General features: G+C 32.3%; 1 protein-coding gene across 1 annotated transcript in view; it reads right to left on the bottom strand.

Moving 5' to 3' along the window:
* Positions 1-12,409, bottom strand: part of LOC126881490 (uncharacterized) — a 145,091-nt gene that overhangs the window by 90,637 nt on the left and 42,045 nt on the right. Inside the window, exon 3 of the mRNA XM_050645776.1 lies at positions 798-906. Coding sequence (XP_050501733.1) covers positions 798-906 — 109 coding nt within the window. The remainder of the gene's footprint in view (positions 1-797; positions 907-12,409) is intronic.

Below are 12,409 nucleotides of genomic sequence, written 5' to 3'. Positions count from 1 at the left end.
GATTATTTGTGGGGATTATTTGTGAGGATTATTTGTGGGGATTTTTTGTCCGGGGATTTTTTGTCCGGGATTATTTGTCCGGGGATTATTTGTCCGGGGATTATTTGTCCGGACCCCCTAATAAACTCATATTTGTCAAGTACCGAAATTTAATAAGGAAAGTTTCAAACGGGCCATTACGCTCCTGAATTTTTTATGTTTATTTAATTTTTTTCGTAGCGCCATCTTATACATAATTGCTACATTAACAGAGCTTAGATTCTTACAGATTCCTATACTTTTTGTGTATTATATGTACAAGATTTACGTTTCACATGCCAATTTCTATTAATTCCAGAAATTTATTTTAAAAGTACACCACGCAAAAAGTACTTTATTAATTCACATTTTTTTAACGTTACATCCTTCCGTTACATATAGGCTAGTGCTAAACGGACTTTTATCATGAAATTCATTTAAATACTTGAGTAATTTAGATATAAACGCTCTTATATTTATTGAGAAAAAAGCAAAACTTTCACATTTTTTTATAAACAATACACAACAGGTAGGGTAGCAAAAATATGGCTGTAATTAGCGAGATATATTGTTAGTAGGTTAAGCATTTTTCGGTATACATATATGCTCTAGATTATGAGTGGTGTACTTTATAAAGGTGATGGGATCGCCTATACTTGTAACATTACCAATGGCCGGCCTTAAATTCGACTAAGAGATAAAAACCACGTGTCGGAGGAAACCCAAAACCGCATAGAAAATACTACCTTATAAGATAAGAAACATCAAAAAATACTTACATAATCGTGACTGTTTGGTACGTCTACAGAGTGTTTCAGGACTTTCAGCAAGAACAAATTCCGTTTGACTAGTTTGAAATTATTTGCTATAACGCCTACGTGAATTGGTCTGTAATAAAAAAAAAGGAAAAAATTATAAAATAGATAATAGTATTTTTATTTTAGCAAAAATAAAGTTATGAACGCGCCAATAACCGGCAAAAAAATGCAAAAGATGGAAAACATAATAAATTGTAAAGTAAAAAGAGATGAAACTTGTAGAGGTGGAAATTATCGATATAAACTTCTAAATTAACATTACGTTACATGGTTTCCCTTTCGACGTATCGCAGGACATGGAAATGACAACGGTCACTGTGACAGGAGAATTTTATAAAATAATTTTGTCACAGACGTTCAAAGGTGAGAAACTATAATGTAATGTAATGTAATGTTAATTTATACGTTTATATCGATAATTTCCACCTCTACTAGAATCATCTCTTTTTATTTCACAATGTATTATGTTTTCTATGTTTGTTGTTATTTTTCCGGTTATTAGCGGGTTCAATACTGTATAGTATTCACTTAACATTTGCCTACTAAAACTAAAACGTATTGGATCTATTGAATAAAAAGAAGTATTTACTTTTACTTACAAATATTTAAGTATTTACTTAATACTAATTGAATAAAGTCATTTCTTTAATGCTTTATTCAATTACTATTAAGTAAATACTTAAATACGAGGAAGTAAAAGCAAATACTTCTTTTTATTCAATAGACCCATTGCCTATAACTAAATATCTAACCAACGAATCTCTATACAGTGATGAGCGCGTATCGGAGGAGTATGACAACTGTCACTGTGACAGGAAAATTTTATAAAATATTCCTGTCAGAGACGTCTAAAGGTGGGAAACTATGTAATGTAATGTTAATTTATAAGTTTATATCGATAATTTCCACCCCCACTAGTTTCATATATTTTTATGTCACAATGTACATATTACGTTTCCATCTTTTGCGTTATTTTGCCGGTTATTAGCGCGCTCACCACTGTATACATATAACTGGGAATATAACTCTGGACAACAATATTATAGAAAAGGTTGAATCGTATATACGGGGTGATTAATTAAGAATGTCCAATCTCTGAGTTGTAGATTATACACCTCAAAATATTAAGATTTAACCCAAATCACTTAACGACGTTCTACACCTTCGTTGCGGGGTATGCCTCTCAGAGGAAAGGAGGGTAAACTTATATGCAAGCGAAAGTTGGTAACAATGCATTTATAACAGAATACGCAAATCATATGTTTCAGTATTGAATACTTTATAAAAATAAATTATAATAAATTACGGAAATTACGGAATTAATTATAATAAATAAATAAAAAATAAATGGGACGGTAAACAATCCTCATTTTTTAATATGTTATTCCTTACCAAAAAACCTTTAATTTACGCACAAATAATTAAAAATCGTAAATTTGGGTCAAAAGTTATTAACTTTTTAAGAAATCCCATAAGAGCCCATGTTAAAACTTAACTTTGACCCTTAATAGTAATTAAACGGCACGGTAAAACAATTTTTAAAAAATGAAGTCTTAGTTTTTTGAAGTAAACTATAACATACTAAAATTTCATGCAAATCCTTAATTCTTTGCCGAAAGTGTAGAACGTCGTTAAATAAAATGTGGCTCGTTACTGAGTTACAAGGTGTTTTTTTTTAAGAATTATACTTAATAACTATTTTTACCCGTTACTTTAAAACTAGTTAAGGTATCCTTGTGATACTTGGCAGCAAGTGCAGGTACTGTACACTAGGGTGGAGTGAAAATAAAACAAAATTTTTTTTTTTCTCAAATTTTTTCGCCTGTATGCGGAAAAGTGGTCTCACGTGTAGTGTAAGTAGCTTGCAAAAAATGAATTTGATGGGATAATTTTTTCCGGTGCCCCAAGCCACCTAAAAATTAAGATAACGTGAAAATAAAACAAAAATTTTTTTTTCTCAAATTTTTTCGCCTGTATGTGGAAAAGTGGTCTCACGTGTAGTGTAAGTAGCTTGCAAAAAATGAATTTGATGCGATAATTTTTTCCGGTGCCCCGAGCCACCTAAAAATTAAAATAAAGTGATTTTTTTTGCAGCTCTTCGCTTGTTTTCCGTGAAAACAACCCAGAACTCACCACGAGGAGGTGGCTGCAATTCGAGTTCCACCCACCCACCCACCTTTAAAACGTTTATGATTTAATGCTTGAGATTAGCTAAAAACTCAACTTTTGTGTTAAATTTAGGTAATGCTTGTCGGGAAACTATTTGGGACCTTATGAAGCCATCTCTTGCTTCAGGCCCACATACTTTTAAGGATGCCTCTGTTACCAACTTAACGCAGCGTTCTATAGCTTGGGAGTGACAGGGAAAACGTAGTATCTCCATTTCTTCAGGAACATCTTTAATCATCTGTTTTAGATCTTCTGTTGAAATTTTTTTTGTCATTGGAGGTTCGCTTATCACTAATTGTTGCCAGTCAATCATTTCAATGTAGTCATTTGCGTTAAAGTTAATTTCTGGGACTTTAAATTTTCTTATTTCATGGGAGTTTCTGGATTTTAAGATTCGCCGCAAACCTAACTCTCTGATATGCTGCCGTTCATCACAAAGCATTGCTATCAACACATTTTCAGGATGTGCAAAATAACCATTAATTTGTATTATCCTGTCCACTATTTTTTGCAGTTCAGGTGACAAATACCTCGTCCTTTTTACTAAATTAAATAAATGTACTGGTCCATCAAAACAAAATGGTCTTGCTTTAATCTCGAACCACAGTGGGGCATATACGTTTTGTATATAGCATACCAAAGATTTTAGGTTTTCCGAAGGAGGATCTGTTGCTACGTAAAGACGAAGAATTCTGCTTGCAGTTGTTAGCCATCTAGCATGTGAAATTTTTCCCGGTTGTCTTCTTGCTAAGTCACTCGAGATTTTACCGTTAGATACTGAATTACTAATTTCAAATAAATATTTCTGATCCGTGCTAAGCTTCTCGATTTCCTTTGCATCATATTTGGGTAAAACTGATCGAATTTGCTCAAATTTAACTACAGGAAGATGCTCGCAGTTTTGTAGTCCTTTTCCAATTTGTCCTGAAAACTCACGTGGTCCGGTAGTTTCTCCATCCAAGTGCTTTATTAGATGGCGCAGAGGTAGTTCATTGGTATGTAATATGCAAATAAACCATTGCATTGATCGACCAATTGCAAGTTCTACTTTACGGATAACACCATTGTGAATACCTGTATTGACAGCAGTTCCGTCGCATCCAACAGCTACCAAATTATCAAGGTCTACATTTTTATTTAGAAAGTCCAACATTGTCTTGCTGATTTCTTCTGCACTACCCGACGATACACTAATATGTCCTATATATTTTGACTTGGGCTCAGAGACTAAGACAATATGTTCTTCAGATATGGTAGTTTTGTAGTATTTATTATCCTTCATTTCATTTTGTAGAGTTCTATCTTTTCTACCATCAAAATAGATTCCATGAAGAAATTTAAAAATTTTTGTATCATCAATTTTAATCTGGTTGCGCCTTTTTTTTCTCTCCCGCCTAATTTTACTCCGATCTATGATTTTGTCATGACTTTCTACCGAGATGAAACTTAGATCTTGCAACACCGAGTTTGTTATTATGGATGCTACTCTATCAGATACTCCTGTACGATCGCATGCTTGAGCTAAGTTTGGCAAACTAATTCGCATTTGTTTTGTTTTTTTTGTATTCGGTAAATCGTCTTTTGTTCCGGTTTTTGTATTTTTCTCGTAGACACTTGTGGCACTTTCATCTGAAGACTCACTTATAATTTGTTCTACTGGAAGATGTGTTTCGGATCTTGATGAAGAAGATGTAGCTATTGGAGATTGTGTTTCCACAATTTTCCGGTAAATAGAGCGTTCTAGTTTTTTGGTAATTACTTTATCCACCGAACCAATTACCATTTTTCTATCATGCCTCTGATCTTTAATGAAGTCATGCTCTCGAGCCGGTATTTTATTTTTGCATTTGCATAATAAATAGTCAGAACATTTGCATGATGCAATATCAAACAATTTCTTTTCCAATAAATCTCTAAAATCTTTAACCTTTCTTTGCATATTGGCTGAGTTTCTACTTTTCATAGGTTTTTTAATATTTCTGTATTTTTGATGTAATTCCTTTAATTTAGATTTAATTTGTTGATCGGATATTATCGGAATGGATGCTTTAACCCACAGCAATTTTAATTCAACAAGAAGAATTTCATTAATGTCACTAACAGTTGGTTCAGCATTATTTGCTGCAGCTTCTTTCATAAACTGGCGAATACACAAAAAGTTTCTGATAACATCAGCACAGGTCGGTAACATATTGTCTTTAAACTTCCTTGGTGCTCCAAAAACACAACAAGCGACGTCTGTTCGTGTTTTAGGCATGTTTTCTTTTTTTACGGATCTCACGGACACAGTTTAACAACACAGAATAAAACAACGGTTCACTGTATTGCATCTAAATTGATACTAATACAAGAAACGCAGTTTGCTCTCGAATCGAACTACTACCAAAATTAACCAAGTAAGTATTAACGAAGGCGGGCGCATCGGCGCATTACTTTAGTGGGAGGCCAATAGCCTCAAATTTCGAAGTAGTGGGGGCACCGCTAAACGAAGTCCGATCGATTTGAAATTTTGCAGGGTATTACAACAAATATGCAGACCACTTTTCCGCATACAGGCATTTTAAATTTTAAAAGTTGATTTTTTCGCTCCACCCTACTGTACACCCTACGAAATTATGATAAACAAACTTTTCTGGCTACTACCAGAGGCGTACGACAAGTGATAGTGAATGGTTGACTCTTCCCAAATTCTACGCCACTGGCGGAATTGCTATTTTAGTGCAATATTTAGATTCTCCATTACTTTCTATATAAATAATATACTCTTCGGCATAGCTATTTTGATTTAATGTGTTGTGCTTTGTGCTCCTTCATTTTTAACTTCAAATATCTCGAAAACTAAGGATGTTATCGTTACGAATGAAAAGTATACTATTTACATAGAAGGAATCGGAGAATCTAAAAATTATTCTAAAATAGCAATTAAGTCAGTGGCGTAGAATTTGGGAAGTGTCAACCGTTAACTTTCCCCTGTCGTACGCCTCTGGTAGTAGTGAGAAACGTTTTTATTTAACATAATTTAGTAGGGTGCACAGTACCTACACTTATTGGCAAGTATGATAAGGATATGTCAAATACTTTTAAAGTACTGAATAGAAATAGGTAATTTTTAAATTTTTAAATAAAACACCCTGTAACTCAGTAAGGAGCCACATTTTATTTGAGTGATTTGGGTTAAATATTAACTATTTGTACAGTAGGAAAAATGAAAGAATACCCATGAACGAACATATAAAACACGCTGTATTTTCCTGTCACCGTGTCAGAAAAAAATTGGCCAGCGCAAGTACATGTAATAAATATTGTTACATGTACTTGCACTAGACAATTTTCTTTGTGACACGGTGACAGGAAAATACAGCGTGTTTTATATGTTCGTTCATGGGTATTCTTTCATTTTTCCGACTGTAGGTAGTACACACACTAGTAGATTATGTTAAATAAACATTTCTGGCTACTATCAGAGGCGTCCGACAGGGGAAACTGAATTGTTGCCCCTTCCCACATTCTACACCACTGGCGGAATAACTATTTTAGGGCAACTTTTCGATTCTCTAATACTTTCTATGTAAATCAAGTACTCTTCATTCGTAATGATAAAATCATTAGTTTTCGAGGTATTTATGTGAAGTTTAAAATGAATGGGTACAATGCATAGCATATTATAGCTATACCGTTTCATTTTCACCTTCAAATATCTCGAAAACTAATGACTATACTTACGAATGAAGAGAGTATATCATTTACATAGAAAGTATTGGAAAATCTAATTATTGCGCTAAAATAGCAACAAGAACGAACACTATATCCTTTGGTCCTAAAATTCTTCTAAGAATTCTTAATATTTCTTCATCTTTATGTGTTTAACACACTCGCCATGCTATATCTGGACATAATCGGTTGAATTGTTGCCGTTCAATTTTGATTTTCGTATTTTTGGTCACAGTCCTCTATTGTTAGTAACTTTTACTAATAATAAATTCTTTTTGGTATTGATTTATTCTTTCATTTATTTCTACCTTTCGGTTGTTTGAAATGTTGACTCTACACACATGATTATCACATGGGGAGAAACTTTGTACCCTGTAAATGTACCTCTACCATATATTGGCTCTTAATACAGGGGAATTCGTTAAGGGAGGTCCGAAAAAAATATATAGCTTTAGATAAACTCGAAATCGTCAGATTAAGAGAAAGTAAGTTAAGTATGTACAGGGTTATTCACTATATTTTGACCCCCCTGTAAACTTCTTTATTTACAGAATTAGAAAAAAATGTTAAATACAAAAGTTATTCGATTTTTAAAATATGATTTTTTGACATATATAACATACTAGTGACGTCATCCATCTGGTCGTGATCCAGCTCATTTGAAAGGTAATTAAATTCTCTATTCAGTAATATAAACCTTAAGATAATTATTTATACAGGGTGTCCAAAAAATGTTTCTTTAATTAAATTAATTGGCACAAAAAGAAGAATGTATGTAATTTATTTAATTTAAAATACATTCTACTGCTGTCAGAAAACAGAAATAAATGTTTACTGAACAAATAAACATTACTTTTCACTTATAATTCAATGTTCAAACTGCCAAGAGGCAGATGGGTGGCAGCTTGAACATTGAATTTAAGTGAAAAGTAATGTTTATCTGTTTAATATACATTTATTTCTGTTTTCTGACAACAGTAGAATGTATTTTGAATTAAATAAATAATTACATACATTTTTTTTTGTGTCAATTAGTTTAATTTAAAAAAAATTTTTTGGACACCCTGTATAAGTAATCATGTTAATGTTTATATTACTGAATAGGGAATTGAATAACCTTTCAAATGAGCTAGCACTCGACCCCTATTCCCATTTAAAAAATAGGCGATTACGTCATCACGCCCAAATTGATGACGTCACTAGTACGATATATAATATGTCAAAAAATCATAATTTAAAAATCGAATAACTTTTGTATTTAACATTTTTTTCTAATTCTGTAAATAAAGCAGTTTACAGGGGGGTCAAAATATAGTGAATAATCCTGTACATGCAAAACAGTGTAGTAGTCCGTTCTTTAACGGTAAAATATTGCAAAACCTCTAAATTTTAAAGAACCGCTTGGATTGACATGAAATTTGGCATACACATAACTAACAAGTCAAAGAAAAAAAGTGATATTGTGCCGATATGTGCTTTTGCACTGGGGGTGGTTTACACCCCCTCTTGGGGGTGAAAAAATATTCGTCCAAAGAAAGTCAGGAAATGGATAAACTGGCTAATTTTAAGTAACTTTTGTTCTATAGAGTTTTTTCACTAAGTCAATACTTTTCGAGTTATTTGGCAGTGAATATGTTCATTTTTTCAACAAAATAACCACGCTTTTAGACGGTTTTTCGCAAATAACTCAAATAGTAAGTATTTTGTCGAAAAAACATTCTCAGCAAAAATATAGCCTGTAAAAAATTTAAAAAAAATGGTGTATATATATCACGTCATATATCAGCAGAGTTATAGCTAATGAAAAATAGGTTCATATTAGTCAAATTCCAAATGGAATACTTTAACGTGAAATAACCAAAAATTAAGCACATTTCGGGGAAAACTCATTACAACTTATTTAAAGTATTTAAAAAAAGCTTCATTTTTTTTATACAAAAAAATTTCTAGCATCAAAATTAAACAAGTTACGCTCAAAATAAAGTTAGTCCCTTTTGGTTTTGGTAAAAAAATCGAGAAAATCACCCCCTAATTAGTATCTTAAATGAACTTAATCGTTACGACTTCACAAGTTTCTTGACTCATGTATATATTGTTTATATGATCTGTAAGTTTCATCGGTTCAAAGTCCTTATTATTGAAAGGGCTGTAGTTAAAAGGGGTTGAACGAGTCACTGATCACGAATGTAAGCAAATTTAGAAACACCAAATCTTAATCAATTTTTGTCTAACAGAAAAATAAAAAAATACATGATATTCAGAAAAGCAAATCTGACTTTTTTTGTTTTTCGAGATTTTTGGTATCTCTAACAATTTTTAAATTATTTTGAAAAAAAGCATATTTTTCAAAATTAAAATTTTTAAAAATTGTACTTTGAAACCAAACTTTTTCAAAAATAAGCACTTTGAACAGATGAAACTTACAGATCATATAAACACAACATAAGTAAAATAATTTTTGGAGCGGTAACGATTAATTTAATTTAAGTTGCTAATTAGGGGGTGGTCTTCCCGATTTTTTTTTTTTGCAAAAAAAAAGTGACCAACTTTATTTTGAGCGTAACTTGCTTAAATTTAATGCTAGAAACTTTTTGTAAAAACAGAAATAAAACTTTTTTTAAATACTTTAAAAAAGTTATAATAGATTTTCCCCAAAAAGTACTTAATTTTTTGGATATTTCACGTCAAAATATTCTATTTGAAATTTGGTGAATATGAATCTATTTTTCATTGGTTATAACTCTGGTTCTACGAAATCCAGAGACCTAACGCGTACACCATTTTTTTTACTTTTTTATAGGCTATATTTTTGCGAAGAACGTTTTTTTCGACAAAATACTTACTTTTTGAATTATTTGCGGAAAACCGTCTAAAAATGTAGTTATTTTGTTGAAAAATGAACATATTCACTCGCAAATAACTCGAAAAGTGTTGACTTGGCGAAAAAGCTCTATAGAACCAAAGTTACTTAAAATTAGCCAGTTTACCCATTTCCGGACTTATTTTGGACATATATTTTTTCACCCCCAAGAGGGGGTGAAAGTCACCCCCAGGGCAAAAGCACACATCGGCACAATATCACTTTTTTCTTTGACATGTAAGCTATACGTATGCCAAATTTCATGTCAATACAAGCGCTTCTTTAAAATTTAGAGCAAAAACCGTGAAAGAATGGACTATATGTATATTTAAAAAATCTGACGATTTGAGCGGGGCGTAAGGAAATGGGCGAGTCACAAAGTTTCCCAAAAAAGCGAATATTTCGCGTGTTCAATAGTTTTCAAAAATCTATCGAATGATACCAAACACGACCCTACACGGAGAGGTGTGGGGGGTAAATTTAAAATTTTAAATATGAACCCAGCAATATTTCGCGAAATGAACAACAGATCGAAAAACTGGAAAATACATGTATTCAATATTTTTGAAAAATCTATCGAATGACACCAAACACGACCCCCCACGGAGTTGGGGGGTGTTACTTTAAAATCTTAAATAGAAGCCCCCATTTTTTATAGCAGATTTGAACTCCTTAAGTAAAAATAAGTACATAACTTGGAAAATTAAATTAAAAAATGGAAGGTCCCCACTTTATGTAAAACTTAACTTTTTTTGGTTCTAGTACCTACTTTTCACAACCCAACAGGTCCCCATAACGCTCGAGTAACGGCAAATTTAACATACTGTTCTCTCCTACTATAATTTTTAGCGCAGTGATCAATGAACAATTTTAAAATTGCTTTAAACAAGCTGCAAAAATATTTTAAATCGACTATCCACAAAAAAATATATACAAATGTTCTCATATTTTCACAAAAATATGAAAAATGTTGCATAGGTAGGTATTTTTTAAAAAATAGGTATGCATATCAAAATATGTAACTGAAACGTTTTATTGTCCTTTTCATGATCATTTTTCAGTGCGTAACAAATGATAGGAAAAAGGGTAAGTCCGTGATAATACACATAATTTATGATATTTATACTAACATGACATTTTAGTTAAATCTGACAGTTGTCACATTTTATTTTTAATTTGGAATAAAAACCAATCAACTTGCATTTATAAAATGGTATTTTCTTTGATTTGTATAGTCTTATAAATTATACAGATTATATTTGTAATATTATTATCTAATTAAAAAAAATATTTTTTTATTATGGCGCCATCTATCGACAACTAGAATAACTAGAATAAATGTTATAAAAATGTCACCGACGAAATGTAATCACCGACGTGCCTTTTTTTTCTGTCACATGCAATTTAATGCGTTAGAAAGAAATCGAAAAACTGTGACGCACTGAAAGATGATCATGAGAAGTACTGTATTATTCTATTATTAAAAGCTGAGTGTTGAGATGATAGATTAAGGATTATAAATTGATAAAAAATTGTAAAATTTTAAAGACTGCAATCAATAATAATTATCAATGATCCATCAAAAATGTCGTATTTTATCATACATTTTTGGATCGAACTTAATGACGGAGGATTAAAGAACTAAAAAATTAGGAGGATAGCATCTAAGTGATGAAGGAGCTGCCGAAATTTAAATAAATAACGATAGTGTTTTCTACGATATTCAAACCCAACAATTCCCCCATTGTTGGGAGACGATATACAGGGTGATTCGCTAAGAATGCCAAATCCCTTAGTTGTAGCTTCTGGACCTCAAAATATTAAGATTTAACCGTAGACACTTACATAAAAATTTTAAAATTATTTGTATCCTGTACTTTAGAACCACTTGACATATCCTTGTCATACATACTTGGCAGAAAGTGTAGAGGCGGTGTAGGGGCACCCTACTAAATTATGATAAGGCCGGCTACAGACGAGCGACTGTGGCCGGCCACTCTGTGGATCCACAATAGTAGTTTCCGATGATTGATCGTGGGTTCTTATGTAGAGTGGACGTGCCACCACAGACGAGCGTTTGTGGCCGGCCACAGTCGCTCACATAAGAAACCACGGTCAATCATCGGAAACTACTTTTGTGGATCCACAAAGTGGCCGGCCACAGTCGCCCGTCTGTTAGGGCGCTAAATAACCGTCTCTGACCAGAGGCGTACGACAAGGAAAAGTGAATGGTTGACCCTTACCAAATTATACGCCACTAGCGGAATTACTATTTTAGCACAATTTTTCGATTTTCCAATACCTTATATGCAAATACATAATATACTCTTCACTAGTAACGATAAAGTCATTATTTTTCGAGGTATTTGAAGATAAAAATGATGTTATTTTAGTGAATGTATGATGTTCAGATATTGTGATGATTATTTCATTCTTAGGAGATTCTGACCAATAGAAAGCTACAGAAATCTGAATTAAATCGATAATTTTTGATAATCTCCCGTCGTTAAGTATATTACGTCAGATGCCCTTCGTTGCTACGAAAAAATACATTCAGTGACATTAATGACAATTAATGTTTTAAAAATTATAAAAGTGATGACTTTCAATCGTCAAATATTTATAAAAACTGTGTGTTTAATGGTACTTACATTAATAAATTACAATAAAATTTTGGTTTTGAACAGTTTTATTCATGAAATAATCGCAACAAATTGCACTCGACCTCTGAAATTAATATAGAATTTTTGCTCTCGTGACACTTTGACATAATTTCACTCGCCTTCGGCTCGTGAAATTAAAATTGTCAAAGTGTCACTCGGGAAAAATTCAA

This window comes from Diabrotica virgifera, chromosome 3 (assembly GCF_917563875.1).
Source record: "Diabrotica virgifera virgifera chromosome 3, PGI_DIABVI_V3a".
NCBI lineage: Eukaryota > Metazoa > Arthropoda > Insecta > Coleoptera > Chrysomelidae > Diabrotica > Diabrotica virgifera.
This window is presented reverse-complemented; position numbering and strand designations above follow the sequence as displayed.